The sequence below is a fragment of the Podarcis vaucheri genome (assembly GCF_965113315.1).
Source record: "Podarcis vaucheri genome assembly, chromosome: 7".
Lineage (NCBI taxonomy): Eukaryota > Metazoa > Chordata > Lepidosauria > Squamata > Lacertidae > Podarcis > Podarcis vaucheri.
This window is the reverse complement of record NC_138765.1, coordinates 10,136,986-10,160,163: the sequence shown is the minus strand read 5'-3', so window position 1 is coordinate 10,160,163 and position 23,178 is coordinate 10,136,986. Positions and strand designations below refer to the sequence as shown.

At 47.2% G+C, this 23,178-nt stretch overlaps 1 protein-coding gene across 1 annotated transcript; it reads left to right on the top strand.

The window, feature by feature from the left end:
• Positions 1-5,324: 5,324 nt before the first annotated feature.
• LOC309538122 (homeobox protein Nkx-2.4-like) lies at positions 5,325-10,193 on the top strand. Its single transcript, XM_082233370.1, has 2 exons — positions 5,325-5,718; positions 9,229-10,193. Exons 1-2 carry the CDS (start codon positions 5,460-5,462, stop codon positions 9,771-9,773), a joined length of 804 nt encoding a protein of 267 aa, XP_082089496.1. The 5' UTR covers positions 5,325-5,459; the 3' UTR covers positions 9,774-10,193.
• Positions 10,194-23,178: the final 12,985 nt, after the last annotated feature.

Genomic DNA, 23,178 nt, shown 5'->3' with positions numbered 1-23,178 from the left:
TGCAAAAGGGCTTAATGTGCCTTTATCCATAACTGGGGTCAGGGCAGGGCTGTGATTTCCTGTAGAGCTGTGATTGAAAGCCGAGTTTGTCGCATAAAACCAGCTTGGCATTTCCCTCATGCACAGATGTTGCCCGATTGGTTGTGCTGGGGTGTGGCTGATTTACTGTGGCACATCAAAGTCGAACAGGCGGCTGTTGCCCTGCAAGGCGTGCGTGTCTTGCGTGACAGTTCTGTGAATCAAAAGCAGAGGCAGACCTCATACACAGGGGCTATGCCATCTTTCATTTGCAAGGCAGCATCACGAGATCAAAGCACAATCCTGGATGCCAGGCCAGTTCTGATCAGAAGGACTAGGCCTGACTCCCCTGGTAAAACTCTTCAAGTGTATACAATATAAGCAAGCCATTATGTCGAGAGAGTCTGTAAACTCAATGCCAGCAGGGATCAGAAACCAGAAAATTGGTTTCTACCCCCTCCTAGTGGACCCACAGAAAATAACATGGCTCCCTTTTGACACCTTTTCCCCCAAGCTGATGCCCTCCAGAGACGATGTGCTGTTAGGGGAGGGGTCGTGCATCTGGTGGGTGACACATCATGCTCCTTCTGGGGTCGTTTGTCCACCTTTGGGCCCCACCCTGCAGTCAGATGGAGCGGACCAGACTAAGAGTGGGTCCAAAGGTCAAGAAGGCAGTTTCTGCACAGGTTGTAGAGGGAAGTGAGGGGCTGGTGGGGCTCATCAGCCCCATCTAGGTAACTATCTAGGAAAACTCTCATCCTAAACCAGCAAACATTTTCCACAGGGGGCCGGTCCCTCAGACCTTGTAGAGAAGAGGAGGAGTTTGGATTTGATACCCCGCTTTATCACTACCCGAAGGAGTCTCAAAGCGGCTAACATTCTCCTTTCCCTTCCTCCCCCACAATAAACACTCTGTGAGGTGAGTGGGGCTGAGAGACTTCACAGAAGTGTGACTGGCCCAAGGTCACCCAGCAGCTGCATGTGGAGGAGTGGAGACGCGAACCCGGTTCACCAGATTACGAGTCCACCACTCTTAACCACTACACCACACTGGCCAGTCTCTCTCTCTCTCTCTCTCTCTCTCTCTCTCTCTCTCTCTCTCCAGTGGTACCTCTGGTTGTGAAGGGGATCCATTCTGGAGCCCCATTCGCAACCTGAAAGGAACGCAACCTGCATCTGTGCACACACAGGTCGCGATTTGCTGCTTCTGCGCATGTGCGTGATGTCATTTTTGCGCGTCTGCACATGCGCGAGTTGCAAAACCCAGAAGTAACCCTTTCCAGTACTTCCGGGTCGCCGCGGGACACAACCAGAAAAAACGCATCATGAAGCAAACGTAACGAGGTATGACTGTACATATATATAAATAAACACCGAATTCCTATGCACACTGCAAGGGGTGCAAGTAGTCCTTCTCCCCAGCTCCATTTGCCAAAGGGCTAGCGGTGGTGGCATGAAATGGGCTTCCTCCCCGCCTAGAGAAAGAAGGCGTTGCGCTTACCTTCCCAGAGGCTGCCACCGCCGCGACCACCACTGCTTCTCATGAAGCGGGTAAGCAAGAGAGAGCTCATCTGCTCCGTTCTCTGGCCCACAGGAGCACCAGGGTTGTGGCGACGGCTCTGCCAATCAAACTGGGCACAGTGTTTGATTGGCAGAGACGTCCCCGTGCCGTGCTGAGGTAAACCAGGCACAATGTTTGATCGACAGAGCTGCTGCCCTTGGCCTCTTCCTCCCGTTGCCATCGCTGGGAGTCTCGGCTTCGCGGTGCAGGCCGGATTTATGAGCCTGGGGGGGGGGCGCATCCAGCCCCCAGGCCTTAGTTTGCCAACCCCTGTCCCAAACCTCCACTGCCTTGTGGGATATACAGTGGTACCTCGGGTTAAGAACTTAATTCGTTCTGGAGGTCCGTTCTTAACCTGAAACTGTTCTTAACCTGATGCACCACTTTAGCTAATGGGGCCTCCCGCTGCCGCTGCACGATTTCTGTTCTCATCCTGAAGCAAAGTTCTTAACCCGAGGTACTATTTCTGGGTTAGCGGAGTCTGTAACCTGAAGCGTATGTAACCTGAAGCGTCTGTAACCCGAGGTACCAGTGTATTTGTGAGCAGAAAAGGCTAAAGAGTAAACCCTACACAAATCTGGAGTGGAGCCTCTGTGATGGTTGGATGGCGTCTTGTACGCCTCCTTCTAGCAACTCCTGCAGCCAAGCTGATAGTGGGGGTCATGTCATCTGGGCAGCCCAGGACTTCCATGCCTTGCGCCCCAGGGAGGTCAGGAAAGACAAACCACAACCAAAACAGTGGCAAAATTACAGTTTTGGCATTATGCAGATCAGTGGCGTAGCGTGGGTTGTCAGCACCCGGGGCAAGGCAAGTAATTTGCGCCCATTAACCCATGGATTTGCACCCCCTAACTCTAACCCCCAGATGTTGCGCCCGGTGCAGCCGGCCCCCCCTGCACCCCCCACGCTACGCCACTGATGCAGATTAAATCTTGAGGTATCAGCCTTAATGGCTGCGCTACAGAAGATACAACAGGGTAAAAACTCATTCAAAGAACAGAAAAAAAAGCTTGGTTAGAACAGTATAAACACTTGATCTTTAGAAAAGAACGTGTTGCCACGTGGAATCAACAATATGCTTGTCAGATTACATTTCCTACAGAAGAAACATTGGGAAGATCATAGAAATAACTCTTTGGAATTTATGCCATTCAAAAGGAAGCTATAATTTAGATACTGCCACAAAAGCTATAATTTAGATACCGCCACAAAAATTATTATGGTCACAAAACAAGAAGACAGAACAATTATTCTGGATAATCTAAATGTCAGCAGGAAATCCAGCCATTAAAAATAAGGCCTAGCTCGAATTTGCCATTATAGCTAATATGTGTGTAGAAATGTGGACTAGTATTCCCTTCTACGTAGGTTATTTTATGGTTGAATCTAACAAATCCCTGAATTAAGCCACCTCTTTATGAAGTTGCCTTGCGTAATATAATAGATTCTATGTCCGAAGGAGGAGGCAGAAAGTGAAGCAGCCCTTTCAAAACCCAGAATAAACATCTGGAAGATAAACCTGCCCAGGCAATCGCTAAACAATCTGCGGTGCGAAAATTTTTGGAAGGTAAAGGGACATGGCACTTTTCATCACTAGGGGACGAGGATGAAGACTGCAAAAGCCTAAGGAATAGCCCTAATGAAGCTGCTGAGAGAGTAAATTAATTTGTACTACAGTGGAACCTTGGTTCTCAAACTTAATCCATTCCAAAACCAAAGTGTTCCAAAACCAAAGCGCACTTTCCCATAGAAAGTAATGCAAAATGGATTAATCCATTCCAGACTTTTAAAAACAACCCCTAAAACAGCAACTTAACATGAATTTTACTATCTAATGAGACCACTGATCCATAAAATGAAAGCAATAATTAATGTGCTGTACTATAAAATAAATACGACAGTATTGTATATGATAAAGATTAAAATTTTTATTTTTTCCTTACCTGCACTGAAGATATCCTGATTTTATCCATTTCCTCAGTCACATAATCAATCAATCAATCAATCAGTAGCTGAACTGGGTTGCACACCATCACAAAAACAAATTCACCGGAAAAGCCTCAAAAACAAAAACCCAAAATAAATAGCAAAATCCAAAGCACCAAATTTATTCCCTGCTGTCTTCTACTTAAACTGCCTTTGGTTTGTTTCAGTATTAACTCACTAGTTCATGAATCAAATAAGTTGTAATTAAGTAGCAAATCAGTTGCTTACTGTATTTGCTGTTCAAGAAGTTCATATGTAAAAACATTACATCTGATTTTATTATTAATCAATGGAACGCAGGGATTTTATTTATTTATATTTATTTATTAGATTTCTATACTGCTTTATATTTTTAATAAAAATCTCAAAGCGGTTTACAGCATATTAAATCAAAAAATCAATAAAACAATAGCGATGTTCCTCCAGCCTCTTCAGTGGGGCTGGGTGAGTGTGGGTCAGGTGGAAAGCAACCAGGAATGGGAAGCTCACGTGCTTTTAACAGTATGGTTATAGGGAGCAGTGTGTATAAAATATTGAATGGAATAGGGTTATTAAGGTAATTGTATCGGAATTATTATGGGGATGTTAAGGAGGGAGAGGAGGAAAGGGATAGTGTGAAATTCTGGTGGTGGGTGGTGACTGGATGGGGATTTGAAATGCAATATCAATTTCCCCAGGGACTTCTTGAAAGTCCACATGGAGCCTGGCAAATAAATATCCTCTCACAGGAGGAGGTGAGGGGAAAGGCCCCAGCTGGCCCAAAATGTCAGCTGGCAGCCTGGTCAGTTTGCCAAATGTACACCTTTTTGCAACGCCGTTCCCCTAAAACAGTGCCTTTGCACAGGTTATTTTCCCAAATACGTGCGTTTCCACCTCCTTGTTGTCGTCGTAGTTACAGCATCTGCATTCTTAAATAGACCTTTGTGTACTGTTTTAATTCTATGAGTGTTCGATTACTTTTTAATGATCACCTATTTTTTAAAAAAATTGAGGCGGATTCTACTAATTCTGTCACAGCTACGGCTTAAAGAACGGTGAACGTCATTTGAAATTGTCTGATCTATCACTGCTTCTCAGAAGACTCCAAAGCCCTGCAATTGATACAATTGTTAGCTTTGCTCCAGTCATTTGGTTTATGGGGGACCACTGCCTTGTTTTCTGACCACGGAGAATCCTCCCCAGTGGTGTAGCGTGGGGGGTGCAGGCCACACCGGGCGCAACATCTGGGGGTTAGGGTTAGCGGGCGCAAATCCACGGGTTAGGGGGCGCAAATTACTTGCCTTGCCCCGGGTGCTAACAACCCACGCTACGCCACTGATCCTCCCCTTCCTCTGGTGCTTCCGAGATCTCAGCAGCCATGGCCCACTCGCAATTATGCCAATTTTGCAACCATGTGGACTAGAAACCTGATTCAAATACAAAAACGAAATCCCGCACCCAGTGTACAGCCATCCGGGTGGCATGCCTGGAGACAGCATGCCTCGTCAGGGACAGATAGGCCCTACCTTTGTCTGCAGTGATGCCAGCGAGATGTCCCAGGTTAAAGGTTCGGGAACTGAGCTTCCCCTCTCAAACCAATTCTCCGCTTCCATTAACTTGGACTGTCTGTTTCTTAGCTCCTGCTGTTTGGTTAGACTCCTGGAGAGGAGGGGCTGGCTCCTTCGCCCCCACCCACCCACCCACTCCACCTCCATTGCCGTAGGTGGAGCACTTAAATCCCTGATAAGGTGCAGACTTTGAGATAAAAGGAGGAGAAGGCCCCTTGAATCACCATCATTGCAGAGTCCGTCTGGAGAGGGGTGGGAAAGAATAGCAGGTCAAAGAGTGTGTGGAGGGGTATCAGCATCCAGCTCTAAATCCTCCATCTTTTGGGGGGGAGGAATAATCCGTCCACATGGAGGACCTCAAAACGTTTGCTGCAGAGGCACTGGAAGATTTTGCCCCATTTATGCCCGGCACCCACCAGCCTCCTTTGGGGGGCTCCAGGTTCTCCATCGGCAACTGCCTGCCTCCGAACTCCATGCTGGGTTGCTACCCAGGGGCATTCCCAGGCCCAGCAGAGCTGCCCGCCTACCCCCAGGAGAACTTCAGGAATGGGGTGGCCCACGCAGAGTGGTACTCCTCTGGCACCGCGGACGGACCCTACCCTTCATGTAAGTGATGTACCCTCTTAGCTACCCTTCATGTAAGTGATGTACACCCAAGTGTTGGTGTTGACCTTTAAAGGTCCAGTATACCTGAAGGAGCGTCTCCACCCCCATCGTTCCACCTGGACACTGAGGTCCAGCGCTGAGGGCCTTCTGGCGGTTCCCTCACTGCAAGAAGCAAAGCTACAGGGAACCAGGCAGAGGGCCTTCTCGGTGGTGGCGCCCGCCCTGTGGAACACCCTCCCTTCAGATGTCAAAGAGATAAACAACTACCTGACATTCAGAAGACATCTGAAGGCAGCCCTGTTCAGGGAAGTTTTTAATGTGTGACATTTTAATGTATTTTTAATCTTTGTTGGAAGGAGCCCAGAGTGGCTGGGGAAACCCAGCCAGATGGGCGGGGTACAAATAGTTTATTATTAGTAGCTGTCAGATAGGTTGCTGTTGTTACTTTTGAAAGCAAAATGTCTGTAGGGCAACTTGTGTGGGGCTGTCAGCGGGCTTCTGAACTGCCAAGTGCAGAAATGTGGCGGAGTAACGCTCTCGGAGGAGGCTGCCCGTCGCACCCCTGCGGGAGTTACGAACATGAAAAGAGCCTGTAGCTGGATCAGCCCAGTGGCCCACCTAGTCCATCATTCTATTCTCGCAGTGGCCAGCCTGCGGGAAACCCGAGAGCGAAACCTGAGCGGGACTCTTCCCTCCAGGTATTCGTTGCTGCCTCTGAGTGTGGAGCAGAGCAGAGCCATCATGTCTAGTAGCCACCGATAGATTTCTTCATGAATCTGTCCAATCCTCTTTTGAAAGCCATCCAAGTTTGTGGCCGTCCCTGCCTCTTGTGTCGGGGAGTTCCACAGTTGAACTACGCTCTACTTGAAGAAGGGCTTTCTTTTATCTGTCTTAAATCTTCCAGCTTCGCCCTGGGCTTGCCACCTTCCAACCAGGAATGGGGCCTACGCTTGATGTGACTAGGAATGCCTCTTACACACTCAAAAAGTCAACCCCCTATTTTTGAAACTACAATTTGAATCCCCCTGCTATCAGAAGTTAGGGGGGAACCGTGCCTTGGAACAGGTCAGAATGTTGTTATTATGTACGGAGGGAGTGTGGTGTAGTGGTTAGACTTTTAGACCAGAGAGTCCTGGTTGCTCACTGGGTGACCTAGAAACATAGCTGTCAACTTTGCCCTTTTCTTGCGAGGAATCCTATTCGGAATAAGGGAATTTCCCTTGAAAAAAGGGAAACGTTGACAGCTATGCCTTGAAACAACATAGGAAGCTGCCTTGTTCAGAGATAGACCAATGGTGTAGCTCAGTAATGTCTACACAGGTTGGCAGCAGCAGCAACTCTCCACAGTTTCTGCTTACAAAGCCTGCACTCTAGCACTGATCTATGCCCGTCCTCTGCCTGCCCCTAGCCTTCCTCGTAGGCTCATTGTGAGGACAGAAAGCACTCTGCGCTCCTTGGAAGAAAAGTTAGGACAACCCGATAGATTACAAATATACATTATGGTATGCAACCAAATCTTATACAGTGGTACCTCGGGTAACCCAGAAATAGTACCTCGGGTTAAGAACTTTGCTTCAGGATGAGAACAGAAATCGTATGGCAGCAGCGGGAGGCCCCATTAGCTAAAGTGGTACCTCAGGTTAAGAACAGTTTCAGGTTAAGAACAGACCTCCAGAATGAATTAAGTACTTAACCTGAGGTACCACTGTATAATAAAATCAAACTCATTGTCCTCATGTCTATTTGTATGTAGTCAGGACAGCCCCTTTCACCACCCAAGAGGGAAGTATCAGTGGCCTTGGGGGAACCCCAGATTTGTGGGGAAACCCATTAAGGGGGACTCCCCACCCCCACCCCCAAATACCCAACCCTATGACAACTGAGCATGCTCAGTGGCTTGGGATGCTGACTGTGGGTTTTGCACATGGGAAGAAACCGAATGGAATGGAGTATTTCACTTTGGATAGCTCAGTCGGTAGAGCACTGGACTCTTAACCTCAGGGTTGTGGGTTTGAGCCCCACGTTCGGCAAAAGATTCCTGCGTGGCAGGGGGTTGGACCAGATGACCATGGGGGTCCCTTCGAACTCTATAATCTATGAAATAAAACATATTCTTTCCTACAAAGAACGGGGCCGGTAGAGCTACAATTCCCAGGGATATTTGGGGAAAATAATATCAGCTTTTGTCCTGGTTCCCCGGAGTCATCTGGCTGGCCGCTGTGAGAACAGAATGCTGGACTTGGCCTGTTCCTGCAGCTAGGCTCTTTTTGTGTTCTTACCTTTTTAGTGAAAGTCCAGTATCCCTCGCATTGGAAAATGGCGTCGGAGTTTTGCCGGCAGAAAACCCGTTTGGCCCCAGCATCCCCAGTATATTCAGTGCACGCTTAAAGCACCGAGTTCCCCCAAAGAATTCTGACAACCGTAGCTCCCCTCTCATGGAGCTAAGATTTCCTTGACCTACTGATTACAGGATTATTTGGCGGAAGTTGTGCGTTTTTAAGGTGCGCTGAATATGAATATATGGCGTTATCAGCACCGCATGCTAACCAGCCGAGCTAAAATGAGGACCGGGCTTTTGATCGCCGGATCAAGGGCATCACGTTTGTTGAATTAACCAAACTAAAATTTTTTCGCTCTATAAGACGCACCAGACCATAAGACGCACCTAGTTGTTGGAGGAGGAAAACAAGAAAAAAAATATTCTGAATCCCAGAAGCCAGAACAGCAAGAGGGATCGCTGCGCAGTGAAAGCAGCAATCCCTCTTGCTGCTCTGGCTTCTGGGATAGCTGCACAGCCTGCATTTGCTCCATAAGACGCATACACATTTCCCCTTAATTTTTAGGAGGGAAAAAGTGAGTCTTATAGAGCAAAAAATACATAGATTTTGAAAAGTTGCACAATTAGTTGTTGTTTTGAATTTTATTGTGCTTCCTTGGTGGGTCATGCAAACCGCTATTCCGAACATGGGGCATGGGTCACTGCGGATGAATTTATGGGGCTGAGAGAGATTGAGTGTTTGAAAAAAACGAGGAACCGCTGCTTTAAATGTATAGTGTGGATTTGCAAGGATCCACATGCTACGGAGAGCTCCCCCACCACCCAAAAATGGGACTCTGCATTTGATTATTATTATTTGATTATTTATTTGATTTCTATACCGCCTTCATCTGAAGATCTCAGGTTGGTTCACAAGATAAAAAGACAGTCATACCTTGGATCCCAAACGCCTTGGAACTCGGACGTTTTGGCTCCCGAATGCTGCAAACCCGGAAGTGATTGTTCTGGTTTGCGAACATTATTTTGGAACCCGAACATCTGACGGGGCTTCTTCTGATTGGCTGCAGGAGTTTCCTGCAGCCAATTAGAAGCCATGATTTGGTTTTGGAACGTTTTAGAAGTCTAACGGACTTCTGGAACAGATTCCGTTTGACTTCCAAGGTACGACTGATAATTTTTGATTCTCAATGACAGCCTGACTTGCTCTCATTCTTTCTCCTCCCCCCCCCCAGTCCCCAGGTATGTGGGGACATCGGGGTTCAGCGGAGTCGGAGCTGACTGCCTGGGCTACATTGGCGAGGTGATCAAGCCGCCCTCGTTCTTCACCGGGAACCCGTCCAAAAGGAAGCGCCGGGTGCTGTTCACCCGGGCCCAGGTTCATGAGCTGGAGAAGAGGTTCGAGTTGCAGAGGTACCTGACAGCCCCAGAGCGTGAGCACTTAGCCACCGTCACCCGCCTCACCCCCAACCAGGTGAAGATCTGGTTCCAGAACCATCGGTACAAGATGAAGAAGCAAGGCAAGCAACAGGACCCCAAGGCCGACCCGGGGCAGGAAGCACACCGAACCTGCGACAATGGCGTGGTTCCGCCACACTCAGGGGGCTACGGTTTTGCCGGGTCTCTGATGGAGGAGAAGTCTTTGTTAGGGTCTCCTTATCCCTTCCCCGGACTCGCACCCAGCACCCAGAGCTTATCCGCCAGCCCCAGTTCCAGCGCCGACTCTCAGCCCGGCACAAAGGCTGCGGAAAGCAGGCTTGCGTTCGGCAAGCCGTGGTAGCCGATGGAAGGGGAGCGAGATTGGACCATTTGATGGCATGAGAGGCCGTGCTGTGTGCCTGACAGCCCAAGCAAGGGGCTGCCTTGTCTTGTTGCACCCGTAGCACCCAGTGGACGGAGGCATCAGATGTGACTTGTGTGCCGTCAGACTGGCCGTTCTGAAACCAGCTCAGATTTGCTTTTGTGCTGTGGGTTAAACCACAGAGCCTAGGACTTGCTGATCAGAAGGTCGGCGGTTCGAATCCCCACGACGGGGTGAGCTCCCGTTGCTCCGTCCCTGCTCCTGCCAACCTAGCAGTTTGAAAGCACATCAAAGTGCAAGCAGATAAATAGGTACCGCTCCGGCGGGAAGGTAAACGGCGTTTCTGTGAGCTGCTCTGGTTCGCCAGAAGCGGCTTAGTCATGCTGGCCCCATGACCCAGAAGCTGTATGCCGGCTCCCTCGGCCAATAAAGCGAGATGAGCACCGCAACCCCAGAGTCGTCCGTGACTGGACCTAATGGGCTAGACATGGCAAGACTGGAGCCAGGGCAAAACCTGCTTGGTGTCAGGAGCGAGCCAGCAGTAAATCACACCGTGCAAGTTGGTGTGGACTCTTTCTTGACAAAAACAGGATCTGCTCAGGCCTAGCGTGCAAAGCAACTTATCTCTGGCAGGTCTTGCAGTTGCCGAGACTGAAAATCCCCGCCTCCCCACAGCTGCCTGAGTCCCCTCCTCTCTAGGGCTTTCCCCAAGCAATCAGAGACTACGGCTGTATGAAGCGAACATCTCCTCCGCCCTCTTCATGCCTCTCCTGGTTCTGCAAGGAGGTTCAGGGGAAAGGGGAGCTTGTCACAGCAGAAGGGGGAGAACTCCCTGGTTTCTTCACTAGCCTGACTCATCTCTGCCTCTTGCTCACCCCTCCTCTACAGCCTTTGCTTCTGCCTCTGATTCTGGACTGCTTTCTGCCACAGATTCTCCCTGCTCACTAAGCCCTGTAAGTAAAAAGGCAGGCAGGATGGATGAAGGCAGGATGAGGTTGGTAGGCAGTACCCCAATCACCTGAACGCAGGGGTGAGGAGCCTTTTCCACCTGGCAGGACAGATCTTTGATAGGGCTAACTCTGATAGGTGGGCAGGACCACTCCTCTGTCAATCATCCGATACCCTAATGATGGCAGTCGATTGACAGGTGAGCAGCCAGCGCAGCAAAGTCTCCACCTGCCCCACACCGGACGTTGCCTATAATAATATGGGGCAAATGGGAGTGCTCTGGGGAAGACAACATGGTGGGCCAGATTTGGCCCGCAGGCAGAGGGTTCCCCACCCCTGCTCTAACCTTCACTCTGGCGCTTTTTGGCTTTTTAGACAGAAGACACCAGACTAAACATCATGAGATCATGGTAGGAAGACGAGGAGGAGCCAAGCTACCCACAGACTTAAACCACCAAGTCCCTAACCATTTTAAACCCCACAAAAACAAAACAAAAAAGGTTCGCTGCTTGGACCAGACACGTACCTCATCTGCAACTTTTCAGATCAGCCAGCGCTTCTGATCGATTGGTGCTCCAGGATCGATCGCTGTAGCTTTCTTGGGGAAAGGGAAAGATCCGTCAAATGGCTTTTGCTGATTTCTCTGCAGGCTCCCTTCTTATTGCTTTGTCGAAAGCAAATCAGCACAGATTACGGCAAGAGTGAGCAGGGGGGGGGGGAGTGGAATATCAATTTTCTTTAGACCAGCCTTTGCCCTCCTGGGGACTGCCGTTCCCACCACCTCTAACCATTGGTCATGCTGGCTGGGGCTGATGGGAGATAAATTTGCCTCTGACTGAACTACCAGGGTTTTTGGGGGGGGGGCGGGTGGGAGATAATTTGTTGTTAGATGGTGCAAATAGCAGGCGACAGCTCAGGGCTTGCTTGTTGCGCTGTGGGGACAGAGTGCCTGAATCCGCTTTAATTGTGCAAAAAATCTGCTTGAGTTTGAAAACCTCCTGGAAACAGGGACCGACTGGGCACACCCTTTGGGATGCTGCCTGTCTAACAGTTGCCCAGACGTGAAACTAGTTGCTGTTGCGTCCTCTGGTACAGAAAAGTATTGCCGATTGCTATGCAGGAAGAAAGAAATTGTACACAACATTTAAGAGAGCTTGGGAGAGACTGGGTACAATGGTGCCTTATGGCAGAACTCTATTTCATATCAAACACAATCAGAACACACCTCAGGTTGCCTCTGGATATGAAACTCACCTGAGGAAACCACATGCAGACTAGACACATTTAAAGCACATTCGAAACACATTCTTTTCCTCAAAGAATTCTGGGTACTGTAGTTTGCTAAGAGATGCTGGGAATACTAGCTCAGGGGGTGGGGTGGGGGTTAAACTACAGTGCCCAGAATTCTTTGAGGGAGATAATAAGCTTTAAATGTGCTTTAAAGGTATAGTGTCCCCTTCTTTAGATTGTCCAATTCTGTTACATTCGTTTACTATAGATGTGTTCTACATCCTGCAAGTTTTACGAATTGTACACTCTGCCAAACCATGATTAGCCTGGGGTCTGGAAATTCCCAACCCCTGCTGTAAGGTACATTACCTGTACGCACGATATTTGGTGTATGCGGCATGTGCTCTATATCATAAAAGCAATTTTTTAAAAATACCAGTTTTGCTTTATAAAAAAAAACCCAAGGCTAAAGATGAAACAGTGCCAGCATAAACCTGAGTGTTGCGCTGAGATAAAAGACAAGTATTACTCCAAATGTTGTTTTTATAGGATATTGTAAGACTGGGCAATGTATACGCAGCACGAACGTCATCCTGGAATACGCTATGCCAGGAACACTGTGAGCACTGTCCATTTCTCAACAAATTTGTTTGCAGTGGAGAACAATTTCTCAAGAACCACATTCAGACACTAGTGCAGTTGTTCAAATTTTCTGGAACAAATACTCATTAAATATCGGTGGTGAGTCATTTTTCCACCCTGAAACAGTATCCACGTTTGCTGCTATTATTTAGAGAAAGGTTTTTAATATCTTCTGCATATCCAAATTCACTTGATTTGCTCATTTATTCATCTGCTTTAAATATATACTCTTATCAAACTGCAGGTAATTACAATAATCCTGCCAATGTTCTTACCCATTTACAATTCATCTGTAAATATTCAATAAACCGTTCCCATTCTTTTATAAAAAGTTTGTTATCTTGATCTCTTATTCTTCCAGTAAGTTTCGCCGTTTCTGCATATTCTGTAAGTTAGAACCATCAATTCTAGCACGCGGGGGGGGGGTGTCGTCGCCTAAATTATATAATTTGGTATCTGAATGATTGGTATTAGTAACTGTATTATAATCTAGCATTTTTATAATGAGGCTATTATTGGATTGTAATTGAAAACTAATAAAAATTATTATCAAAAGAGAGAAGGAAGGAAGGAAGGAAGGAAGGAAGGAAGGAAGGAAGGAAAGCAGAATCATGTATAATGGCCCCACTACCATCAATTGCATAAATCATCATGGACAAATGATCAAAAGACGGCCTGCAGGGTCCCTGCAATTAAAATCTGAGCCCCGGGAGATCAGAAACCAGCCGCCTCAGCAGAGACGGATGCATCTACCAGAATTTTGCTGCCTAGTAAATATTTAGCCGACTTCTGTTCTCCAAGACTCGGCATTCTTTGATGGCATCTAGAATTATTTGGCACGGACAGCTTTTAGCAAATACCCGTTCCGAACTCCACTGCGGCAGCAACCTTGTTGAACCTGGGCTGCTCTGAACCTCCGGGCAAATATGTACCCAAGCAGGAAATGGGGACAGGATTTCGCATCCAGAAGCTCTGATTGACGCCTCAGGGCAGCAGCCAAAGGCTACCCGCTGCCCTTCAATGTTGTGCCACAATTTCAGAAGTTTTTTTTTTATTTTTTTTATAATCATATTTATTAAAATTTTCAATAATAACAGAATAGAAAAAATAGAAAAAATAGAGAAAAGAAAGAAAAAGAAAGACCAATTTTAAACCTTTATTTTCGTAACCTTCTTTCTGGGACTCCCTCCTTCCCCTCCCGACTGTATTCCCCTTTCCCTACGTTGGTTCCACAAGTTCTCGTTCCCAATTTAAACCTAATATGTTGTACCTATTAGCCAGTTTAAATTACAATCTTAACATCACTCCTCATCTTTAACAAAATAGAACAAAGATTTTTCCCCCAAGATCTACCCCGTTTCCTTCCACGAATTCCCCCTTTTTTTCCAAAACATGTCAAATCAAAATACCAAAGTTATATAGAAAGATAAAAGATAGAAGATAGAAGAAGATTCCAAAAGTTGGTTACATAGCCTTTGGATTCTAGAATTCCCCCTCCCTTCCCCGGTTTGGATTCCCCATGTCCATCAGTCTGTATGTTGTCGGCCTGGAGGTCTCAAGTCCACAGCCAAATTTTTCTCAATCCATCTTGCCGGTTTTCTTTAAATTTGCTTGTTTTGATAATGTTTAATTTCAAAAATCCAGTCTAATAGAGGCCTTTAATTTCCCTTGGTCATTTTTGCTCCTCCCATTGTTCTTTCCGTGGCGTAGTTGGTCCTTTGTTCTTTTGTTTCTCACTTTCTCAGGTTTCTATCTTGTTCAGCTGCAAAACCATTCTTATTCTGAAATCTAGTATCTCTACAGAGGTTTGTTATTCAGGAACAGAAACTTACGTCCAGTTCCTACCTTGCTTCAATAGAAAGATTCTATTGTGTTGTCACCTCTGTAGACAAAACAATATTTCAGTTTTGCTACTTTCCCAGAAGCTAAGACCAGTACACATCCCAGAGTAGTTTTCCACATACGCCACTTGTAATGTCCCAAAGCCCCTCTAGGGGGGTTGCAGTAACTTTGTGTCCTCTAATCCAAAAGTCAAGTTGTTGTTTCTTTCCCCCCCCCCCGACATTTTGTATCCATATTTATGTCCAATTGTATCAAAATTAACCAGCAAAATACTTGTAACAAAGTCCTCTTTGTATTCTCAAGATTTGACAGCTACTTTGACAGCTGTCAAACTCTCCATCTCTCTCCGCCAGGTTCTCCGAATCGCCCCGGTTCCCAGGGGGGGGGGTTGCCTTTTCCCTCTCACCCTCGACTTTTCTCCTCCAGCACAATTCTTGTAGTATCCCATCGTGGAGTTGATATTTTTGTCAGCAATAAACTTCTGAATCGATCTTGGTTTCTCAGTCCTTGTTTTAGCATGTTTACAATCAGGGAGGGGACTGACTTCCTTTTTAGATCCCCCCCGCTCGTGCCGAATCCGAAAAAAAATTCCTTTTTTTCCTCCTTTTATACCCGGTTACCCAATTACTCACGGGTTGTTGTTAAATGTCCGAATTTCAAATGGAAGAAGCCAGCGCTCTCCGACGAATGGCATGCGGCTGCGCTCGGCAGGGGAAGCGATAGACTCACAGTACCACGCCGCTCCCCGGCACCCGATCCGTAGCCTTTAAAAAGGCTCCTTCACGAGTCGGGAGGGCGCTAACGGTACCAGCCGAGTCCCCATGTCCACGGGCTCCGTGCCCGTGGTTTTTAAGGGTCCCCGCGTCGCCGGCGCGGTAGGACCCAGCCCCTGCCGAGCAGACTCCCTCCGGAGCTCGGAGGGAGTCCGCCATTCGGCGATGGCGCCAACCCGGAAGTCTCCACAATTTCAGAAGTTTTTCTTTGCATTTACAGATAGGTATCCGTGTTGGTCTGCCATAGTCAAAATAAAATAAAAAAGTTCCTTCCAGTAGCACCTTAAAGACCAACTAAGTTAGTTCTTGGTATGAGCTTTCGTGTGCATGCACACTTCTTCAGATACACTTCAGATGCATGCACACAAAAGCTCATACCAAGAACTAACTTAGTTGGTCTTTAAGGTGCTACTGGAAGGAACTTTTTTATTTTATTTTTTCTTTGCATTTGTAAAGGCAAAAGCCAGCAGGGCTTTACCTAAAGTCAGAGCTCATCTCAGAAGCCTGTTTCACAGCGAGCAGACTCAACTTCGTGGCACACGTAAAGCAATGCAAGTGTTTCTGAACACGTGCAGAGTGCATTTTCCTGAGTCGTCGCAACCAGGCCTATCCCATCTAGGAGGAAGAAGTGCTTCCAGATCAGAAGGACCAATGTTTAGACCCAGAACCTCTCTCCCTCTTTCGTTTATAGTCACATTTGTTCAGCATCATTAGCCCTAATTGGGAATAATCCACATTTTGGTATCTCTTTAATCCCTGCTGATAATAAGTCCATCAGAATCATTAAGGAATAACTAGCACAAGTTTGTAAACTAGGAGCCAAACCAGAGCCAACAAATAAAGCTTTTTGTGTGTGGATTATAACAAAATCAAAGCTGAGTGCTTCTCGGATATTCAAAAGGTTTAATCCATTTTAGTATTTTAACTTTTGTATGTTTTAAAGAGTTGTATTTTTTCCCCTTGCTTTTACTGTTTAATCTTTTGTAAACCGCTTTGAGGTTTTTGTTTTTGCTTACAATCAAGTGGTGTATAATTTTTTATCAAATAAATTTTTTCCCCTAGGAAGGACATTTTCTCAGTGGGTAATAGAGCACCAACAACTCGGTTTCTGCTTGCTGTATCAAGTGTTCCATATTTAGACTAATTTATTATATGTTTTGGCAAGCTGTTTCCCTGCTCACCAGACATACGGACACCTCTTTAAGATTTCATACCCAAATTTTGCATCACAGTTCCCAAGAAAAAGGAGCAGATTTTCGTCGACATTTGGGTAGAACTGGGTGCCATTTTGAATCAAGATGGCGGACTGAACCTCTCAAAGCTACGCTGGTTTTAAAACCACAAATCATTTATCTTAACCACTGATTTCAAAACTTGGTTGTTTCCTAGGCTTCCCAAGCAATGCTGGGTACAAGTCTGCTTTCATATTTCTATTAGTTTTCTTTGCTGCTTTTAAATGGTAAAATTGAATAGCATATATTCCTCTTTTCTTCCCTTTGGAAGAAACAAATATTACGAAATATACTGAGGGTTGTTCTTTTTTATTTAAGCAAATATAACTTCAAAACGACCTTGACAGATTAGAGAACTGGGCAAAAATAAACAAGATGAATTTTAACAGGGAGAAATGTAAAGTATTGCACTTGGGCAAAAAAAATGAGAGGCACAAATACAAGATGGGTGACACCTGGCTTGAGAGCAGTACATGTGAAAAGGATCTAGGAGTCTTGGTTGACCACAAACTTGACATGAGCCAACAGTGTGACGCGGCAGCTAAAAAAGCCAATGCAATTCTGGGCTGCATCAATAGGAGTATAGCATCTAGATCAAGGGAAGTAATAGTGCCACTGTATTCTGCTCTGGTCAGACCACACCTGGAGTACTGTGTCCAGTTCTGGGCACCACAATTCAAGAAGGACACTGACAAACTGGAACGTGTCCAGAGGAGGGCAACCAAAATGGTCAAAGGCCTGGAAACGATGCCTTATGAGGAACGGCTAAGGGAGCTGGGCATGTTTAGCCTGGAGAAGAGGAGGTTAAGGGGTGATATGATAGCCATGTTCAAATATATAAAAGGATGTCACATGGAGGAGGGAGAAAGGTTGTTTTCTACTGCTCCGGAGAAGCGGACACGGAGCAATGGATCCAAACTACAAGAAAGAAGATTCCACCTAAACATTAGGAAGAACTTCCTGACAGTAAGAGCTGTTCGACAGTGGAATTTGCTGCCAAGGAGTGTGGTGGAGTCTCCTACTTTGGAGGTCTTTAAGCAGAGGCTTGACAACCATATGTCAGGAGTGCTCTGATGGTGTTTCCTGCTTGGCAGGGGGTTGGACTCGATGGCCCTTGTGGTCTCTTCCAACTCTATGATTCTATGATTCTATGATTCTATGATTCTATGAACTTTTTCTCCCCACCTGGCGTTTTTTTTTTTACACTTCACCTCTTACAACTGCAGGTGCAAGAATCAAGCGTCTGTAGACCTCTCTCAAAGCCAGTGAAATCGAGGTAAGGAATCGATTTGAGTCAATTTGAGGCCATTGTTTCAGCAAGCTGAAAAGCCCTGTTCTTAGATATATCCAAGAGTAAATCACAGAAGGTGGAGAGAAGAGGGGGGAAAGTGCATTTTAAGGGCATAGGTTCGTGGCTGATATATTTCAGTCACCCGCTATCCTGAAGTATAGGGATTTGTACTTTTCACTGCCAATTTAAGCAGATGTGCCCATTTCATTGTCACCAACTATATTATTTTCTGTACACAAAACAAACAGAAGAACATAGGGAGATACCTTGTACCAAATCAGACAATTGCTTGACCGGCAGCAGTTCCTCAGAGTTTTGGGCAGGGGCCAGTTCCAGCCTTACCTGCATTACAGCCCTTACTTCCAAAGCAACTGTTGTTGTTGTTGTTGTTTAGTCGCTTAGTCGTGTCCGACTCTTTGTGACCCCCTGGACCAGAGCACGACAGGCACTCCTGTCTTCCACTGCCTCCTGCAGTTTGGTCAAACTCATGCTGGTAGCTTCAAGAACACTGTCCAACCATCTCATCCTCTGTCATCCCCTTCTCCTTGTGCCCTCCATCTTTCCCAACATCAGGGTCTTTTCCAGGGAGTCTTCTCTTCTCATGAGGTGGCCAAAGTATTGGAGCCTCAGGATCTGTTCTTCCAGTGAGCACTCAGGGCTGATTTCCTCAAGAATGGAGAGGTTTGATCTTCTTGCAGTCCATGGGACTCACAAGAGTCTCCTCCAGCACCATAATTCAAAAGCATCAATTGAATTGCACCATAATTCAACAGCATTTTTTGGCGATCAGCCTTCTTTATGTTCCAGCACTCACTTCCATACATCACTACTGGGAAAACCATAGCTTTAACTATACGGACCTTGGTTGGCAAGGTGATGTCTCGGCAAGGTGATGTCAAAGCAACTACTCTATTCCAAACTTAAAAATGGAAAGCATAATGCTGGTGGTCAACAAAAGAGGTTTAGAGACTGTCTCAAGGCAAATCTTTAAAATAGTAGTATAAACACTGACAACTGGGAAACCCTGGCCTGCGAACGCTCCAGTTGGAGAAAAGCCTTTACCAAAGGTGTCATGGGCTTTGAAGACACTCAAACTCAGGACGCAAGGGAGAAACGTGCTCAGAGGAAGGCACGCTTGGCAAATCCACACCATCATCAACTCCCGCCCGGGAACCAATGTCCCCACTGTGGAAGGACACGTGGATCCAGAATTGGCCTCCACAGTCACTTACGGACTCACTGTTAAAACCGTGTTTATGGAAGACAATCTTACTCGGCTAAAAGGGATCACCAAAGAAGAAGAAGAAGAAAAGAAGAAGAAGAACAAGACGACTCACAGTGAGCTAAGTAGGTGATTTTTCTCTTCCCATGGCAGTGGTGTGTAGTGGTTAGAGTGTCGGACTAGGACCCAAGAGACCAGGGTTCGAATCCCCGCTTGGCCACGAAGCTCACTGTCAGGGGGGGAAACAGGCGCTGCCTCTCTACCTAACGTACCTCACATGGTTGTTGTGGGGATTAAATGAGGGCAGAGAACCATGGTTGCCACCTTGTGCTCCCTGGAGGAAAAGGTGTGGGGGTAAGCGCAGTCAGTAGAGCGCAAGACTCAATACAGTGGTGCCTCGCAAGACAAAATTAATTCGTTCCGCAAGTCTCTTCGTATTGCGAGTTTTTCGTCTTGCGATGCACGGTTTCCCATAGGAATGCATTGAAAATCAATTAATGCGTTCCTAGGGAAACCGCCTTCAGACCAGGTCCAGGGACAGTCTGTCCCCGGACCTCTTCTGAAGGCTGGGGGGGGGGGGACAAGGGCTTTTCTTCCCACCCCCAGCATTTTAAAAAACCCCGGGACAGCGGAGGACTTCTCCGCTGTCCGGGCGATCTTAAAATGCTGGCGGGCGGCATTTTAAAATCGCCCCGGGACAGCGGAGGACTTCTCTGCTGTCCGGGGCGATTTAAAAGCCCCTGGGAAGGCAGGCAGGGGGGACAAAGACTTTCGCCCCCCGCCCGCCTTCAGAAGGTGTTCCCGCCCCACCGCCCAGCTTCGGAGGAGGTCCGAGGACAGTGGGGAAGACGCGCTGCGCTTCCCCGCTGTCCCGGAGATTTCCCTATGGGCTGTCGTCTTGCGAAGCAAGCCCATAGGGAAATTCGTCTTGCGAAGCGCCTCCAAAACGGAAAACCCTTTCGTCTAGCGGGTTTTCCGTCTTGCGAGGCGTTCGTCTTGCGAGGTACCACTGTATCAGGGTTGTGGGTTTGAGCCCCACATTGCGCAAGAGATTCCTGCATTGCAGGGGGTCGGACTAGATCAGGCATAGGCAAACTTGGCCCTCCAGATGTTTTTGGCCTACAACTCCCATGATCCCTAGCTAGCAGGACCAGTGGTCAGGGATGATGGGAATTGTAGTCCCAAAAACACCTGGAGGGCCGAGTTTGCCTATGACTGGACTAGACAACTCGACAGCTCTATGATATGCAATAAACAAATGAGAAGAATAAATGAGAATTGCATGCCACCTGAAATACCAATGTGTGTGTGTGTCAGACGACCCCGCAGCCCTGAAATAGCCTGCCTTTACTTCTGCTGTCGCCCCTATTACGTGTCCAGGAAGCCACAAAAAACGTGCTGGCTTTTCATCCTGGCCTAACCTCAGGGCACCTCTGCACTCCCTCAAGAATGTAATGAGCTCACTGAGCTTAGATCTTCAAGTGCCTCCGTCAATATTGACTGTCCTTTGCACACACACCCCACCTCTGCTTCTTGCTTTCTTCTTGGATAAGTACTTGAGGAGAAGCCGGTTCCCTGCGTGGCGCCAGGGGTGAAAACAAGCCTTGTTGACTTTTCACCTTCTCAGGCTGAGATTAAGGGCAAGCAATTGTTTGAAAGCAGGTCCATTTTGGATAGGAAACAGACAGGCTCCCCGTCCTCCAGAGATCATTAGCAGGAAGACAGCAGGCAGACAGCAAATTTCCATGTGCCACCCACCCAAATGCAGCTAGACCCCCATTTCTCTTTTTCGCCCAATTTTTTTAATTGATTTTCCAAAATTATAACAAATATAACATACTAAAAAGGAAAAATAGAAAAAAGAAAAAGAAAAAAGAAGGAAAAAACATACAAATAAACACATCATCCTTCTAAAATCCGATTTAGTTTTCATTGTTAACTGACTTCCTCAAATCCCCCCTAACTGAATTCCACTGTATCTCTTTGTACAGTTTTTAATATCTTCTTTCTATCAAAATTAACGCCTTCAAATTGCTACCTTTAGTTCTTTTCATGATTTCTAGACCCATAATGTTTTACAATTCAATCATTTCTCAAGATGATCAGTGCAGGAGGGGAGTCAGGCTTAGAGCTGCATTCTGCTCTTAACTTAAAAAAAGAAGAAGCTTTATTGATGTTTAAAGCAGAAAGTTTTGGGAACAGCACAGCAGAAAGCACAATGCAAAACTGCTTACGGTCAGCTTGCATCGCCAGATAGATGATTGCCGGCATCCATCTGTCTCGAGAGACAGCGGAATGCGCCTCTGTGGGTGAAGAAAAACCGCTGGGAGAATCGCTACACCTCCTTTGTCTGCAGAGACTGGTAGCGCATAACATCTGCAGCCTGCAGTGTTTCTGCTGGCTTCTGAAGTGACTTCGCTGGGGTGCATGGAGTGCCTGGAGGCGGTCGGAGGTTGGATGGCAGCTAACAGACTGAGGTTGAATCCTGACAAGACAGAAGTACTGTTTTGGGGGGGCAGGAGGTGGGCGGGTGTGGGGGACTCCCTGGTCCAGAATGGGGTAACTGTGCCCCTGAAGGACCAGGTGCGCAGCCTGGGAGTCATTTTGGACTCACAGCTGTCCATGGAGGCACAGGTCAAATCTGTGTCCAGGGCAGCTGTTTACCAGCTCCATCTGGTACGTAGGCTGAGACCCTACCTGCCCACAGACTGACTTGCCAGAGTGGTGCATGTTCTGGTTATCTCCCGCTTGGATTACTGCAATGTACTCTACATGGGGCTACCTTTGAAGGTGACCCGGAAACTACAACTAATCCAGAACGCGGCAGCTAGACTGGTGACTGGGAGCGGCCGCAGAGACCACATAACACTGGTCTTGAAAGACCTACATTGGCTCCCAGTATGTTTCCGAGCACAATTCAAAGTGTTGGTGCTGACCTTTAAAGCCCTAAACAGCCTCAAAGACCCAGTATACCTGAAGGAGCATCTCCACCCCCATCGTTCTGCCCGGACACTGAGGTCCAGCACCGAGGGCCTTCTGGCAGTTCCCTCACTGCGAGAAGCCAAGTTACAGGGAACCAGGCAGAGGGCCTTCTCAGTAGTGGCATCCTCCCTATGGAACACCCTCCCACCAGATGTCAAAGAGAACAACTACCAGGCTTTTAGAAGACATCTGAAGGCAGCCCTGTTTCGGGAAGCTTTTAATGTTTGATGTATTATAGTATTTTAATATTCTTTTGGAAGCCGCCCAGAGTGGCTGGGGAAGCCCAGCCAGATGGGCGGGGTATAAATAATAATTTATTATTATTATTATTATTATTATTATTATTATTATTATTATGGAGGTCCTGGGCTGCTCAGACAACAGAACCCCCCTCTTGGCCTCACTGATGTGGCCAAAGGAAAGCAGAGCAAGACGTTTGGCCCCAGCCTGGCTGCAGGAGTTGCCTGAAGGAGGAATGCAAGGCACCATCCAACTGCCTTAGGGACCCCCCTCCGGATTTGTGGAGGGTTTCCTCCTAAGCCTTTTCTTCTCCCAAAGATTTCCCATAAGGCAGCAAAGGTATGGGATCACATTTCCCCCTGTGTCCTACGGGACCGCCTCTCCCGGTATGCCCCGCGGAGGACCGTAATTCCGGGCTGCAGGAATTTCTGGAAGGAGGCGTACAAGGCGCCATCGAACCATCTTAGGGACTCTTCTCCGGATCTGTGTAGGGTTTACTCCAGCAAACTTTTTCAGCAGGGGCCAGTCCACTGTCTGTCAGACCTTGTGGGGGGCCACACTATATTTTGGGGGGGGGAAATATGAATGAATCCCTATGCCCCACAGATAACCCAGAGATGCATTCTAAATAAAAGGACACATTCTACTCATGTAAAAACACACTGATTCCCGGACCATCCGCAAGCTGGATTTAGAAGGCGATTGGGCCAGATCCGGCCCCCGGGCCTTAGTTTGCCTACCCATGGTTTACTCCTTAGCCCTTTTCTATCTATCTGCAACAGATAGGTAGCCATGTTGGTCTGCCATCTATCTGAAGAAGTGTGCATGCACACGAAAGCTCATACCAAGATACGTATCTGAAGAAGTGTGCATGCACACGAAAGCTCATACCAAGAACTAACTTAGTTGGTCTTTAAGGTGCTAGTGGAAGGAATTTTTTTATTTTGACTATCTATCTGCAAACATTCAGCTCAACACATAG

Excerpts from the sequence above, each read along its gene's own strand:
- LOC309538122 (XM_082233370.1), top strand. The coding sequence starts at position 5,460 with ATGGAGGACCTCAAAACGTTTGCTGCAGAGGCACTGGAAGATTTTGCC. Across the intron at positions 5,719-9,228 it reads GGACGGACCCTACCCTTCAT|TCCCCAGGTATGTGGGGACA; the intron begins GTAAGTGATGTA and ends CCCCCCCCCCAG.